The 17,556-nt window shown below is 41.1% G+C and overlaps 1 protein-coding gene across 2 annotated transcripts in view; it reads right to left on the minus strand.

Moving 5' to 3' along the window:
• Positions 1–4,607: 4,607 nt before the first annotated feature.
• Positions 4,608–17,556, minus strand: part of LOC129750899 (E3 ubiquitin-protein ligase AMFR-like) — a 135,030-nt gene continuing 122,081 nt past the window's right edge. For both annotated transcript variants that reach the window (XM_055746067.1, XM_055746066.1), the window contains exons 8-10: positions 7,486–7,831; positions 6,467–7,420; positions 4,608–5,729 (exon numbers count right to left, since the gene is read on the minus strand). In XM_055746067.1, the coding sequence (XP_055602042.1) occupies positions 5,513–5,729; positions 6,467–7,420; positions 7,486–7,831 (1,517 nt within the window). In that variant the 3' untranslated portion in view covers positions 4,608–5,512. The remainder of the gene's footprint in view (positions 5,730–6,466; positions 7,421–7,485; positions 7,832–17,556) is intronic.

Here is a 17,556-nt window from a genome sequence, read left to right on the forward strand (position 1 = left end):
AGTTTCTGGGCATGCCTTTTTTTCGATGCCCATCTGGATTCCAGTCAAGTGCCTCTCTGCAAATCTCGTTTTCATCCCTTGGTAGCGTGTGTCCATTTCATTTCCAGCGCTCCATCTCGATTTCTAGCGCCTTTTGACGACACCGGCGATGTAGTTCCACACCATCAGGCGTAATCTGGTAACCAAGATACTGGAAGTACTCCACTTTCTCAACCTTTTGTCCAGCTACCACGAAATTGGAACGATTTTCAATGTTGATTTCCATCGACTTGGTCTTTCCGACATTGATATTGAGACCTGCTGCCTTGGAGCTTTCGGTGAGGTCGTCGAGTTTGCTCTGCATGTCTTATTATGTTTGGGCGAGCAAAACAATATTGTCTGCCAGGTCGAGGTCGTTCAGTTGCTCAATTGCTGAAGGATTCCACGGCAATCCTCGGTTTGGTCTACAGTCAATCGATCCAGTCAAGATCTCATCCATTACGATGAGAAAATTAGCGGTGATAAGATACATCCTTGTTTCACTCCAGCAGTTAGCGGGATTGGATCAGACAAGACACTGTCGGGCAGGACCTTGCACGAAAATGCCTCGTACTGTGAGATAGGTGAGATAGACTCATTTCTCTTGGCCTCCTCGTCGCCTTAGATCTGGGTGTTTTCATGGTTAAGTCGGTCGAATGCTTTTTCGAAATCAACGAACACCAGCAGAAGAGAGTCCTGATTTGCTCCAGTATGATTCGTAGCGTTGTGATGTGGTCCACACATGATCGTCCGGATCGGAATCCAGCTTGTTGCCGTCGGAGTGTAGCGTCGATTTTCTCCTGGATCCTGTTCAGGATGACTTTGCTGAGTACTTTGAGGGTTGTACAAATCAAAGTTATGCCAAGCCAGTTACCCACCTCAGGTCTCCTTTCTTCGGGACCTTTACAAGGATACCCTGCGTTAAATCGGCCGGGAATGTTGCAGTATTCCAAATGTCAGCGAAAAGACGGTGCAACATTTGTGCTGACAAGGCAGGGTCGGCTTTCGGCATTTCAGCAGGAATGCAATCGATCCCAGGCGCTTTGTTGGATTTCATGTCCTTGATTGCCGCTTCTATTTCAGCCAGCGCTTCCGAGTTGACGCCATTTATGCGACTTACTGTTGGCGCCTCGAGATGCGGGTTCTGTTGGCCATCGCTATTTGTGATTCGGAAAAGTTGTTCAAAATGCTCAATCCAGCGTTTGAGCTGATCTGTTCGATCTGTCAGCAGCTGACCTACTCGGTCTTTCAGCGGCATTCTTGCATTAGTCCTTGCGCCACTAAGGCGGCGAGAAATATCATATAGTTATCGGGTATCACCAATAGCAGCGGTCTTTCTCCCTCTTCGGCAAGGGATTTTGTCCAGAGTCTTTTGTCTCGTCTACAAGCTCGTTTAACTGCCTTTTCCAGCTTCGCATATCGTAAGCAGGCGGCTGCTTTGGCTGACTCGGTACATTCCGACTTTGGCCCTTATTCTGCGCCTCGAGTGACGTGACGATAGTAGAGTCACCCAAGTCACTCTATTCCAGCAGTCGGTTTAGGTGAGGATTGTCACTTCGGATGAACTTTGTGAGTTCTCACCCTATTCTCGTAGTCACCGTGGGTGAGAATCGTCGCATTCAGGTGACGATTTTAGGTGAGAATTGTCGGTACCTTTTGAGGTGGTGACGAGATAGGAATTTTATCGAAAATTTATTTAAATCAGAATGTTAGGCTCTAAATAGTTAATTATACTGATGAATGTTGGTTTTGGAAACAAAATAAAACAAATTTATTAGCAAAATAATTTTTAAATATAGTGAATTTTTTTCATTGCTATCTAAAATATGTAATTTGAATTAAAATACTGAATGGAAAGTATGATCTAATGAAATCCAAAATTCAGTTTAAATTGAAATTTGATTTGCGAAACGTTAAAACGATGAAATGACAAAAACTTAGAAAATCAAAATACTTTTAATTTTATTTCCACTTTTTAATCAAAATTATAAAGGTGAATAATTATTAAAATAGATTCGTGCAAAAATCTGGCTTTTTTCAATGAAATCCGCCCAATCGGACCAAACCGAACTATTTCCATATTTAGTATTAAATGTTTGGGCAATAATCTTGAATGCTAAGACTAGATGCTTAACAGATTGAAATTTAAAAAATAAAACTTCTTATTTTATTAAAGTTTGGTATTGGAATTAACATGATTTCGAATATATTTGAATATTATTTTTAACATTGAAAATACCCATAGATAATTATTTTAAAAGTGTAATTTGCTCTGAAAACGACTCTTCTTTCCTCCATCACTAAAAGAGATTGCCGCATCTTATCACCTTTAGCATATCCGTATAATTATCGGGAATCGCCCTTCAAATTCCAAAATACTCCTGTCCTTTTGGCTAGCACAAAAGTCCCTGACCTGGAAACCACAATCCACGGCTCGATGCCCAAATCTGTTTTTCCTCCAGCAGCTTTTTCAATTTTCAGGAACTGGAATTTAGTTGATAGGTTCCTCCCAGCAGCGTAGTCTTAAATGATATTTTGATTATTTGTTCTTCCTCTGTCGCTTCCGCATATTACTCACCCAAAAAAAGCTGCTGAATTTGGTAAAAAGTTTCTGAATTTAAATCCTCCTGGTCATCGGTTGGCAGGATATTGCCGATGACTTCTGCCTTCGTTGTTTTTTCATACAACTCGGGACCAGCGGTGCTTGTTCCATCCAATTTGGAGCTTGTTAGGCTCAGTTGTGATTGCCGAAATTGTATCCTAGGACGTAAAACTTGACCGTTTTTTTGTCCTGAGCAGCTTGCAGGCACTATAAAATCCTTTTGCCGCCCTTCTCTGGCCGAAATTCAAACTAATAATTTTTAAATTAATTTTTAAAAATCCGAAGTGTAACAAAATCAAAACAGCACTGAACAAATTCGACCATTTTGACAGATGTGTTCATTCGGTCACTCACCTAGAATGAACCTCTGTCACTTTACCCACATCGACTTCGGGAATAAGGTGACAACTCTCACGGTGACTCCGAAGTGAGGTGACAATCATCACGTCACGCGCGGCGCAGAATAAGGGCCTTTTGCCTTTCTACGATCATCGACCATCCTTCGAGTTTCATCCGACATCCATTCACTTCTTCTTCCACAAATTCTTGATTCCACAGCACTGTTCTTCAACTGATCCGTCTGTCGGCAATTTCGAGGCTCGGGACTCTAGCTGTTCAACGTATGCCCTTTTCACATTTGGATTCTCCAACCGGCGGACGTCGCAGCGACACACGACTTTCTCGCGCCGTTGGACACGCGCAACTCTCAGTCGTATCTCGAAAAGGACGAGGTGATGGTCAGATGCATTGTCTGCGCTTCGTTTGTTGCGGACATCATGAAGGCTCCTTCTCCATTTTCGACTGATGCAGATGTGGTCAATTTGATTTTCTGTTCGGCCATCTCGGGATACCCAAGTGACCTTATGTGCTGGTCGATGGGGGAAGAGCGATCCACCGATCACCATGTTGTTGTTGCCACAAAATTCTACAAACAGCTCTTCGTTTTCGCTCATCTGTCCTAGGCCATGGCGCCCCATGATGCGCTCAAAGTCCTGATTATCGGAGCCAATCTTTGCGTTGAAGTTGCCTAAGTAGATTTGAATGTCACCCTTCGAAATTTTTCCAACCACGCTGTTCAATTGATTGTATAACTGCTTTTTCTCCTGAAAATCGCCAGTTAGCACATAACACTGGACCATTGTAAGGTTTCTAATCAGTGTTCTGAATCTGGCTACGATTATTCTTTCGTTTATCGGTTCCCATCTTATAAGGGCTGCATGGGCCTGCGAGACTAATAGGAAACCAACTCCTCGTTCCCGAGTAGCGAGTTCTTCTCGCATGCTAGAGTAAATCAGTACCTACTTGCCCGGTCTGTGTCTTGTGTTCTTCATCTTGTATCTTCATCTTCAGCGTCAAAAAACGAACGTTTTATTTCTGTCCAAGATTTTTAACAGAGTTCCTGATTGGAGAGAACCATAATAATGCGCTTTCAACTTGTTTGAATCTCTCTAAAATGTTACTTAGAAGCGCGTGCATCTTTTCTTCGTGAGAAATGGCCGAACGTATCTTCTCAAGTTCTCTTATTGTGGGATCGTATTTATCGTAATTTCTCGATCCATTCTGAATAGAATTCAAGAATTGTCAGGCTCCTCCGTCGAGGATCCAAGGTTTGCTGTTTTCTTGGAGGATGTTTGAGGAACCATTTTCTTGAAGCTTGTTGGAGAAACCGTCTTCTCAGCCATTGTGGAAGATTCCGGGGGAACCAACAGTTTGTCCATTCTGAGGATGCTTTCACTTTAAGATTAGTTAAACGAATGAGACCAATCGAGCTGGGCACGCTCATTTTATAGCATCAAATGTCCGAGCGACAGAGAAATGGGCGGAGCTAAATCAATGGGTTATTTTTCTCTGGATTAAAAGTGATAAAAAAAGGATTTTCCGTTCAGAACCTTTTTTGCATCGAATGTATATGGATGATCCAGCTGCTTCTTTCGGAATCAGTTCAGCCCTCATGGAAATGGTGATATACAATCAACTAGATCAACAGTTTACGAAATGAAAGCTAACAACTGAATCGATTTATTATTCTAGAAAATTCTCCGGTGCCACTGTTCCAAGTGGACCTCTTAGCGAAACCGTCCACGTTCCTCCAATTTGACACGATCGGTTTCCTTTTCTTTTGATTTCATCAGTTCCTTCCGCTGTTGTTAAGCCTAGTCTTGTTTTAAATATCGAACCAAAAAAAATCACTTTCTATTTCTTGCTATCTCTCACGTTTGCTAAAATACGTTTTATGAGTTCTACAACTTTACAAGTAATAGTACTACTTCTTTAAATGGTATAGTATAAATAAATAACATCACAACGCTTGCAGTACAGTTTGTTTCTTCACTTTGATTTGCTACAACTTTCCGACTTTCACTTATCTGCGGTTTTTTTGTTCCTTAATATCCCTGCCCAAATTTTCGCACTACATAGTTTCAGATTGATTCTGTCCCCTCGTTTCCCTACATTCTGGGTACCCTTCTCTAGGTATAGGAATATGATTCGTTCTCGACAGATTCATTACGTTTGTGTTTTGATTTGTTTCAACTGGAGCAAGTTCTGAACGATTTACATTTTTCTGGTTTTTTTTATATGAACAGATCAGTTTTTTTGCTGTTCGCGAATATGTTATAGTTTATTATGCTGTTTTGCTCAGCTTCACTCTGTTGAAATTGTGAAAATTGTTCAACAAAATTGATCACATTTTACGTGTTATTTAAGACTTTTTTTTCAGTTAGTTATAATTATTTAAAATTAATTTTCTCCTCGCACTAATGTTTTATTTTTAGCAACGCGTACGAAATTCCTAAGATTTTGTGTGTTAGTTTTTCTATTGTTTGATTTTTTGCTACTTGAGTGAGTAGGTAAGGATTTTGTTGGATTCCAATTTTCGTAACACATGCTCTACTAATTTGGCCGCTGTGGCATTCGCTGAGGATTGCTATCACTGGGAGCGATGGAAAACGTCGTCGTCGTCGATGAGCTGGGGTTGTTGAATGTTTGTTGCACTGTTGAGGCCAAGGCTTCTGATGAAGAGGAAGAACTGGGCTGGGAGCTCACGTCCATATCCATGCAGCTCTTGTTCCGATGCCGAACTCCTTCGGGTTTGTTTTTCTCCAGATATCTACAAGAAAGTAACAAATTGGCTTTATCCAGGTGGCTGATTTCCCAGGTGAGATTTTGTTTTCCCCGGTATTGGAAAAAAAATCACAAAAATTAATAAGTTAAACAAAATCGGAATCAAGTATTCAATATCCGGGATCACGATCTGGATCGCATTCCGAGAGCCAATTCTAAGGACAGAATCAGTAAGGATCAGGTCATGGTCCAGGATTTTGGATCAGGGTCAAAATCGGCTATTAGCATATATGATCTGAAATCAGGTTCCGGATTAGGATATTGATATAGTCTCGGTTCAGGGTCAGAAGTATGTTTAAAACCTGAACTGAAATCAGAATCAGGATTTGGTTCCGAAACAGGATCAGTATAAGTATCCTAAACTTCATTCTGACCATTTTCGAATTTGAAATTGTTTTGGTAGTTATAGGTAGGAACTTGTTTATTATAAGAAGTACATTAAGAGAAGACAGGTTGTCGTTAAGCAAAGCTAACCTTGCAGCCCAGTTTTATACACATCCCCTCATCTTTTTGTATTTGGTATTTATTTGGTATTTTTCGAATATTCCCGGTTCGATTTTCAATTCTCGTGTTTATTTTTCAGGTCCGTTGGCCACCCTTCTAAATCTTATATAAGATTTCTGTTACAAATTCAAATAATTGAACAAAGTTAAGATTTAAAGTTTCAACAAGGATTCATATGACACTGGGTCATGAGAGCTTCCGAAAACGCGAAATTCCTACCTTCTCCTCATAACGTGCAGCAGCATCGATTTCCTCCGCTGCAGAATCCGTTCCCGCTCCTCGGAGCTCTTGGAAAACCGCTCCCCGGCCGGTTCCGTGCTGTCCTCCCGCAGCAGATTGTCGAAGTTACCGAAAATGCTTGTAGTTCGTTCAACCTCGTAGCCACTACCGCTACTGTTACTATTACTACTGCTACTGCTGCTGCTGCTACTACTACTGTTACTAATATGACTATCGTTGCTAATACTACTGCTAGGGCTGTAGCCATGACCGGTGACAATCATTGGCGGCGGCGCGGAGGAACTGTCGGAGCTGGGCGTGGAAGCCGCCGATGAAGATGGCGAATACTGATTGTGAAGTGCTGCTGACGAGGATGCTGCCTGGAAGTTGTAATCCATGGCATCGACGAAAAGGTCCTCGGGCACATTCGGGGATGAAAAACTCGCCCCTTCGCTAGCCGGTGTACTTCCGGTGGTCGCTGTTGGCGAATTGTCTTCGTCTAGCAGATCTTCGAACTCTTGTAATCGAGCCGGCATCTGAAGGCGCCCTTCCAGGATGTTATCGATTGTGACTTCGATCGATCGCGATATGCTCAGATCGGCAATGAGCGTAGACAGTGGAAATCGAGGGAACATCTCCTGGACGTGCCGGGCCATGTTCCGGACTTGGGAGGTATGGTTTTCAGCAGCCGTTTCCCGAGGAACCGGATCATTCCGGAGGACCGAATTAATGTGAGTCACCTCCACCGAGAAATTTGGCAACCACGACACGTAACGGGAGCCGTTAAAGTGGAAGAAGTGATTGTTTGCCGTTCGTCCCGGTCCAACCGGTTCCGGATCATCGATGCGGATTTCATTCTGCAAAATATTGGCCACATTGGCATTGTTAACACTCAATCCGAGCCGACACGTCGGGCAACTTGTGTCCTGTTCCAACCAAGATTGAAGGCATGAGCTAAAAACAAAAAAAAACTTAATTAAAAACCTTCAAATTCAAACAGATTAGTTAGGGAAACTCACTTATGAAACAGATGCGAACAGGGCAGCTTCCGGGCGGTTTCCATCTTCTCCCAGCAGATGGCACAGTTGTCCGAGTTCTGCTTCAGATCTTCGGCCGTCGCTAGCGGATAGCTCTTTTCCATGTGGTTCAGCACCCACAGGTAGTTGCGGTGCTTCTTGAACTTCCTTTGGATCTCGTTGATCAGGCAGCGCAACTGCATGATGATCACCAGGCTGGCCATCGAGAGGAACACATTGGCCCACAGCAGCATGTGCAGATGATGGCCGAAGTCAACGACCAGGGCGGCCACCTCGAACGAAAGTTCTATGTAGTATGCCACTGGGCCACGCTTGTCCCATGAAATTGCTGCAAGAAAAAAAAGGAACACAAAAAGAATTGGCAAAGATCAGTTAGCAACGGATAAAATCTATTAGCGAATGTTTGTTTCTTTTTTTCTCGGTTGGATCGTTAGCTGAAAATTGACCGATCATCAATCAACGGACTGGCGCTTGAGATAGATCATCGGCGGATGGGAAATTTGGGAGCCGAGCTCAGGATGATTCAGCTATTTCTGAGATTTGATTCTATGATTGATTGGGGGTAGTTTAAGTGAATTTGTGTTATGTACGGTTCAATGAACGGTATGTTTTCATCACGGATTAATGTCTGTATCATCGTTGTTTATGAATCTGAGAATAAAAAGGTTCAAAATTGATTTTTTTTCTGAAAGCTGAAAATCAGTCACTATTATAGAGAACCCCCTGGGGCAGTATAAGCACCATTAATCGGGGAATCCAACCATAGCTGGTATTAAGCCACCTGCGTCTTCCCTGCTGGAGGAGATATCCGATATTGATTCCTCCGAACAGGGAACCGCTGCGTATCCAAAGAGAAAGAAAAAGACTGGCATCGAAGAACCAACTGCTGCAAAACCCACTGGCGGAGCTTTCCCAGCTGTGTGCCAGCCTAGGTGAGTATCAAAAAATAAGTGAACTGCTCACCAATCACCAATTGCCATACTACACACACGACAATGTATCAACGAAGCCTTAAAAAATAGTACAGTGGGGCTAACCTGCATTTAATGGAGAAAAGGTTCTAACTGAGCTAAAAAATTTGGGGCTTTAACCTCAGGCGGTTTTCTCCATGTCTCGCCGATCTCTGGTGTGCAAAGATGACCCATTCAGCGATGAGCTGTTCCTCAAATAGGCATTGACTCCCAAACAACCCGGTCGAGTTCGGAAACCTTTACATATCATCACTTCGGACCACTTTCCGCCGCTTAAACCTCGTGCAGGGGTTCCTGTGCTAAGCCAGCTACCTCTTCCAAACAACAACCAACAAAATCGCAGGCTTCCAGCTGAGATAAAATCGGTCCAGCCGCGCCTAACCATCGCCTCAGCTCATCAACCAAGCTCTCTTACTCCTGAGCTTACGGCTAAGCTGACCCGGCGGTGGGCTCAATTAATCATCGGTAGCGACCTGAACGCCCGGCACGAGTTCTGGGGTAATTGAACAAGTACCTCGAAACAGGTGGTACATTCCTTTCTTGACATCTTCATCCAGAAGTTCCCGAGGTGCGCGAAGAACTATTTTTCGACCAGTATTCGGTCGTACTGAAACTGGGCGCCACTGCTGAAACGGTGGCCAGCTATCCACGGCGAAACTACCACCGAGCCAACTGGGCCGAGTTTGAGCGAATCATCGAAGCAAATATCAACAACAATCAACCCTCGGACTCCATTGAAGGCATCGATCAGGCGCTGGAATCCCTCCAACGAGCGATTACCGTCGCCGTTACAGGTGAGTACTTCTCTCCAAATAGACAACAATACCAAATACTTGATTAGACTCCGGAATATATACCGACGCCAGTATCAGAGCACTGGTAACCACACTAAGAAGATCTTGTCCAATCGACTTTCCATGGTAAGCCAAGATCGAATACAAGAACTGAAGAATAAATAATTCTAACAAGATCCGCCAAATTCCCCCAAATTCCAGACCTTTTTGGCCCTTGACCAAAATCTTGAAAAAGAAACCAAAACCAAAACCAATTCCTCCGAGCCAAAACGCCTTAGGGCGACCATTTGTGTCGTCACACAACATGGGTTCCCAAGTAACAATTTTAGCTTTATTATGGTCAGCAAAATATCGTTTGGACTATCGCATTAATCTTCATAAAAAGCTAAAGCGCATTCTATAACATCACCTGGACTCTAATAAAGCCAAAATCAGGCTATTTGGCCCTACCCTAGAAACGTCATCAAGACATATAATTGTTGGTCATCAATGTTGGTCACCAAAGCTTTTAAAAAGCTATTATAAAACATGTTAGAAATTTTTGTTTTTTTTTCGGTTCTGTCAGTTCTCGGAGTTTTTTTTTTATTTTTTCCAGCAACCATAATGGTTGATGAATGATGATTGCATTATTCAGATATGATCTGGTAAAATTAATAGCTAAAAAAACCAATGTTTTAACCATATATTGAGCTTCTTTTCTACTGCCAGTCTAGATTTTAGGTAAAATGTATATGAAATAGTATCTTAAAATAAATGCGCCTCGTCAAATCTGATGGTCAATCATGATGGAATTGATGGAAAAGGCCTGAAAATTTTTTTTCCAATGCTTGCATTGTGAATCCATCAACATGGCGTCATTTTGTGCCCTTCGATTTTGCAACCAACATGGCGTGAGTCAATTCATAGTTTTATTATGGTTTAATGATGACCCCAAAAAAAGCTACGATTTGACGTTTCTCTCGCAAGCCAACCAATTACACGCTAAGGTTGAGTTCCTCATTTCTGAGTTGTTAATCATTAGTACAGTAAATGAGGACAGACTTTTTGAATGAAAAGGGATTGGTTTTGAATGACCCGTGGAATGAATCATGAGTTTAAGTCAAATTTCGTTGTCTGACGCCAGCTTGAAATCCAAGATGGCGGCTTCCGCTGAACTTTAAAATGGTGTAAATGACTTGAAATCGCATGAAACCCCAACAAAATGGGTATCGGGTGAAAGGGCTAAACGAGTAGAAGTTGAATTTCGCTATCAGACGCCATCTTGAAATCCAAGATGGCGACATCCGCTCAACTTTAAATGCTTAATGCTGACAAAAAGTCGCATTAAACCACCACTATACGGGTATTGGGTGAAAGGGCTAAACTAGAAGTCGATTTTTTTTCATTCCGACGCCATCTTGAAATCCAAGATGGCAGCTTCCACTGAATTTAAAATACTGTTAATCAATGAAAATCGCTTGAACACAACTTTTTCACGTAATACTACATTAAAACTACTATTTTAAGACAATTAAGATCATTTTAAATCACTTTTATTATTTTTTCATTATGTTTCTAATGCATTTAGCACTTTTCTTGTTTTGTTTATAGTTTTTTTTTTTTGCCATTTATGTAACTCTATTATTCCTATCATGCTATTATGTTTAAATTGTATTGGTCTTATTCTTGCGAAAACTATAAGGTTATGTTGTTTCTGTTAACAGTCTGATTTAGGCACATGTGCCAAATTCGATGTTGCCAAAATCGAATGTTGCCAAAAACGAACGGGGTCTGTATTGTGGTGGTTTTTGTGGGATTTTCAGTCACTTACAGATTTTCAGAGAAACGCGAAAACAGATATTTGACTTCTATCATTTAGCCTTAGCACCCAATACAATATATTTGGGAGTTTCATGCTATTTTCATTCATTTACAGTATTTTTAAGTTCATCTGAAGCCACCATCTTGGATTTCAAGATAGCGTCATCCCAATTGACAAACACCCATATTTTGGAGGTTTCATACAATATTCAATGATTTAGAGCATTTTTAAAGTTTATAGAAAGCTGCCATCTTGGATTTCAAGATGGCGTAAGATAGCAATATTCGACTTCTACTCGTTAAGCCCTTCCACCCATTACCACCTGGGTTTCATGTCATTTTAAGTCATTTAATACATTTTGAAGTTTAGCGGAAGCCGCCATCTTGGATTTCAAGATGGCGTCAGATAGCGAAATTCAACTTCTACCGGTTGATTTCTTTCAACTTATACCCCTATAATATAGGTTTTCTGCGATTTTCAGTCATTTACAGTATTTTCAAGTTGAGTGGTAGCCGCCATCTTGGATTTAAGATGGCGACGGGCAACGAAATTTTACTTCTACTCTTATTCTACTCTCTTATTACTTTCACCTAATAACCATATTGTGAAGGTTTCACGATATTTTCAGTAATTTACAGCTTTGAAAATAAAAGCGGAAGCCGCCATCTTGAATTAATGATGGCGTCAAGCAACAATTTTTTTTCCTACTATTTGGGCCCTTTCACTCAATACTCATATTGTAAAGATATTCATACCACTTTCGGTGATTTCAAGTTTGCAAAGATGTATTTTTTTTAAATTTTAACTCAAAACCAACTCGCATAACTTACCAAAAATGTGTAAAAATGGGAGTTCCAATTCAAATATGTGCTATCTAATCTGAGCGTGTCCTGTTTTGACATCTTGATCGAGAACTGTCACTAAGTTTTATGGCGGTTTAATAATCATGCACTGAGTGCTATTATAGAACATGCAAAAGAAAGCTTGGAGCAAACTTCTAGGTTTGTGTTTTATTATAGTTTAAAAAAAGCATTCACAACTCTTTCAAAATAACTAAAACAGCATGTTTAATAAAAGTTTTATTAGCGTTTTCAAAACCATCTGAAAACATATGGTCGAAAAAAAATCATAAGCATTCTGCATGACCATAATAAAACCGCCATAAAACGAGCTGCACAAAAAAATGCCATAATTAAACCATGATAAAACTTCCTAATGCTAGTTGGCATAATCTGTGTTACTTGGGTTCCAATATAACAAGACCATTCGAATCATTTGTTGAAGAAGGAGTCGCTGCTGTCGACTCAAACAGTTTTCTCTCAGAGGAAGCAAGAGTTACTGCTAATGAGCTCATTGAACTTATCAAAAGATCCAAGAATATGAAGGCCCCCGGCTTTGACAACACCTTTAACATCGAGCTAAAGCGTCTGAGCCACGACACATTTGCCTGTCTATCTAATGTATTTAACAGCTGTTGGGTGCGTGATTATTTCCCTTCAGGGTGGAAGTTGGCTCAAGTTATACCGATACTAAAGCTGAGGAAAGATCCTTCCCCGCTCCATAAGTTTACTGAGCTTTCCAAGCTATTTGAAAAGACAATTCATAGCCGTTTGATTACTTTTGTTGAAGAAAATCAAGTCATCCCCGATGAACAGTTTGGACTTCAAAAAGGCAGATCCGCAATCCATCAACTAAATCGCATTACCAACAGTATCCAGCGTAACGAATCAGTTTCCAAAACAACCACAATAGCACTCTTGGATATTGAAAAAGCCTTCGACAATGTATTTTTTTTAGTTGGTAACCACAGGTAGTAAATCCCGGTTTACGGATTGTATTCCAAGGCACGGCGAGCCACCGCGTCCCCCCAGTTTGCTACTCTGTGTCCATGGGTACAATGGGAAGACTCATGATATACTCCGTGTATACCCCATACTCCCTAAACTCGACCTGGAGCCGCAGACCTGGTTCTCACCTCGAACTGTTTAGCACACTACACAGCAAAAAATTTCTAAAAGTACACGGAATCTAAAACACGAGTGATCTATTTTTTCTTGAGTGTAATTACAAAAAGATGTAATTTTAAACTTCTTTCGATGTAATATTAGTCTATTTTCCAAAATTGAATAGAAATAAACTGTTTTGATTTAATTTTACATTGCATCATGCAAAAATCAACCGGTCAATGAAATTTATATCACAAACAGTGTAAAATTATATCTGTTTAATTTAAAATTGAATGCAAATATTTAAATTGTGTCTTTTTATATTTCAAGTTAGTTTGCGCGTCGGGCACAAAGTAAACAAGTCGGAAAATTATTCGGAAATGAGTCATTCAAAGGCGTATTAGCTACAGGAGCACTTTAAGAGGCTTAGTAGTAAGTATATAAGACGTGAAATGAAGAATATGGTTGAAACTGATTAGTTTTCTCTCCATTATAGCAAGGTCAGATTTTTCGCAGCGGCTGATATCCGGCCAGTGATTATCCGGAGAAACTTTTGTCAGAACAATTCAAGTGTGCAGGATGCTGACCGAAAAATTATGATTTCCGGAACCATTCGAGGATGCTGATCATGCTGATTCGAAAAACATCCCCGTGTTGGGAGTCAGCCTGACGCTTTCCGAATGGTGTTTTTTATGTTCAGTTTTGGAAATAAAAATGAATTAAAAATGATACATTTTTTTATTCAAGACAAAAGCAAAACCCTTAATATGTAGAACAAATATCAATATTTACGATAATAAATTTTAAAATTTACATCCCTGTGTATTTTTACACGACGGCTTTTGTGATCCAATCTAGTGCATTGATTTCGATCTAAATTTACACGCCTCAAAAATTACATCCTCGGAAAAATACACCGTGATAGAATTTTACATCAAAATCGATGTTCCGTTTTCGTGCATCGTTTTCGATCTAAATTTACACGAATTTTTCTTGCTGTGTATGCTTCAATAGTGAGAGGTCTATTCGAGCTAGTGCGCTCCAAGGCAATACTCATTAACGAGACCACTTTCAGCTAAACCTCTCTTCCTTACGACTCGACGCCTGAACTCTCCTCTAACGACTTGAGAACCGACATCTTCTCGCAATGACTCGAGATTCAAACACAAACCTCTCCTCTTCGCGACTTGAGGCCTGATCTCTTCTCTAACGACTCGAGATCCGACCCCTCCTTGCATCGACTCAAGGTTTACCTCTCCTCTGCACGATTCAAGGCCCGATCTCTCCTCTAACGACTTTAGATCTGACCTCTCCTCGTAACGACTCGAGGTGACCACTTGTACTCCTCCTCTTATTGATACAGAGCCTGGTCCCTCCTCTTACGACTCGAGACCCGACCCCCTGTCGTTGACCACTCGACTCGGGGTTGACCACACAAACCTCTCCGCATGGAGGTTCGAGGCCTGACCTCTCCTCTAACGACTCAAAGCACGAACTCTAATCTTCATGATTCGAGGTTCGCCACCTTGCCCGTCGTGTGCCAGATCGAGAGCAACTTATCCTAGACTCGCGCCTGTCACGGCACACGCGCGGGACTTTACGCAACGACTCGGATGATTCCCGACGAAGACGTCATCCTACTCCAACTCGAATGGCTCGCCCGGCGTCGAAAGCCATTCTTCCCGTGGGTATTCCCCGATCGTGGAATAACCCTTTCCACTGCGAAGAACGTCAAGTCTTATCCCCGCAGCTTCTTTCGTTGAGAACCGCTCTACTCGGATACTCCCTGAAGGTGGAGCATCCTACGCACGAACGCGGCGCACCCACGGCATCCGCTACGCAGAAGGTGTTGCCTTATCTTTGTAGCTTCAAACCGTGGGGTCGGACGCACTCTACTCGACAGCCCCCGACGAGGGGGTTAGTCTACTCCGACCGTTGTTCGGTCTTCTTTACCCCCCTTGGCTGGCAACCCTAGGATTTTTGGCCCGCGGATTTTTCTGCCTGTTGTGTGCAAGATCGAGAGCAGCTTGTCCTGGACTCGCGCCTGTCACGGCACACGTTCGGGACTTTGAACGCTACGACTCGGATGTTTCCCGACGATGGAGTCATCCTACACCGTTCGCGGACTGCCGTTGGTTCTAGCTCCTCTGCCGGGCAGTCATGATCCGGGTGAACCCATCGCTGACCGCATGCCAAGTGTTGGAATCCGCACACATCTTTATCTAATAACAATCATAAGGATCTACCTATCAAACAGGGCATTCCGGGTTTCCCTACAAGGAGTGAGCTCAGAACAATTCAACACCGATGCGGGTGTGCCTCAAGGTAGCATCTTGGGGCCACTACTCTATAACATCTACACCTCCGATATACTCCCCCCTTCCTGGAGATGGTGTTACATACGTCCCAATACGTGGAAGACGCTGCGATCATGTACAAGGGTCGCAATATCCGAACCCTAACAAACAAATTACAGAGAAACCTGGATGCCCTAAATGACTACTACGCCAGCTGGAAAATTATTATCAATTCTGCCAAAACTAAAGTCATCGCGTTCCCACACTCGTGATAGCCTAGATTGGTTCCAAAGCCTGATTGTCAGGAACGGTTCGGTGGCTCCCTCATCGAGTGGTCCAACGAGGTTGTCCATCTTCGTTAGACTCACCCTAGACAGGCATCTTATCTTTAGAACGCATGTAGATAAAATTATTAATAAGTACACCATTCTAATCAAGGCATTGTATCCACTGACTTGTAGAAAATCGAAACTGGGCCTCAAAAATCAGATGGCTGCCTATAAACAAATTGTCTATCCATCTCTGGAATATGCAGTACCGGTGTGGAAGGGCTGTACTCAGACACACAAATTGCGGTTCCAGCGCTTACAGAGCAAGATACTCAAAATGATCTTTGACCTTCCATCCTGGACAAGAACATGCGAAGTTTATGAACTTGCATGCATGGATACCCTGGGAACAAAATTTGGTAATTACTGTATAAAAGACTCAAGACTGTATGTCTCCGCAAAAAAATTTTGTTCCGGAGATCATCAGAATTTGTTCTACATCACAAGATTATTTTCTCTGATAAAATACAATACATTTTTCTCCTGAAACTCTACACAAAATGCAAATACATACAAACCAAGAGAGTATAAATTCAAAACAAAAATTGCGTACAAGAAGTCTTGAAGTATAATTGTCACTCTAAAACCACGCGTTTATACTACGTCGTACCGGAATTTTACTAAGCAACGTCCCAAGTTAAGTTTAAATTTCTGAAACTTACAATTACGGGAAGAATACTTTTTCCAGTAAAATCATCGTCAACAATGCGTGGATATTGTCGCTGACACTGTTATATTAGACAGTAGTGTAAATAGTATAAGTAGGTAGGAAAAAATTTCAAAATTTCAATTCAAAATCAAATGTTTCAACATGTAAAAAGCTCACAATGAAGATGAAGATGAAATTCCTTAATAGGCAGAACACTTAAAATATAAACTATTGTAAAAATCAAAAAACCAAAAGTGAACAAATTTTTTTATTGAGTCAAAAATAAATAAAAAAGTTATTCTAGTTTTGATCGTCAAACAGTGTGTTTCTGTCCATTTCACTTCGAAAGTGCTCCCAGTCTAACAGAGTCGAACTCGAGTGTTCTGGTTACCTCTCCCACACCTTATCTTATAATTCAGTCGACTTCATCGAGTTGAATACTACGGTAGAAAATGCTCATCCTGCCCCGATCAATGGTGCTCTGTTTGCCCCGAGTTAACAAATTAACGTTAAAACGCGTTTTAAAATTAATTATAGTGAAAAATCAAAAATTTAATGATGGAAAAAATTGAGAAACAATGTGTACATCAATGTGTTGCAGTGCGAACATTATAAATCAAAATGATTTAACGATCATAAAAGCTTATTTACCGGTGTTCAAAAATTATATCATTTTTGTCAGTTGAGAACCTAGTTGGTTGTTTTTAATCCCCGGGTGCCTACTGTCTAAAAAAACATTATAAAAATGTCCATATCCGATAACCATAAACACATTGACAATGAACTTTTATCCTTAGTTGGTTTCAAGACCTTATGTATGCAGAAGAAAAATTACATAATCTCACTTGCAAGTCTGGAGATAAATCATTTCCGAAGATTGCAACATTAGACTTAGTCGAATTGGGGTCATTTTTGAATTTCACAAACCTTGGGGCCTAAAAAGCTTCGTTTCAATTCAAACTCATCGATGATTTTTTGCAGAATAATAATTAATTTTTTTCGTTTTTCAATGCTAAACGACATGCCCCCATTTAACACCTAATTACTTTTTTGTCTAATAAGATACAAAGTTACGGTCTTCGGCAAAGTTGTTCAGCGAAAAATTTATAAATTTGCACAAAAACCATTAGCAAGCGCAGTTCCACAGAAGAAACAAAAATGATGTTAATTTTTCAGTACAAAATATTCAATTTTCCTATACAAATCTAAATTTTCAAATTTACTCAGGTAAACGTTACTTAAAAATTCTGCAAAAAATCATGGATG

The sequence above is a fragment of the Uranotaenia lowii genome, chromosome 3 (assembly GCF_029784155.1).
Source record: "Uranotaenia lowii strain MFRU-FL chromosome 3, ASM2978415v1, whole genome shotgun sequence".
Lineage (NCBI taxonomy): Eukaryota > Metazoa > Arthropoda > Insecta > Diptera > Culicidae > Uranotaenia > Uranotaenia lowii.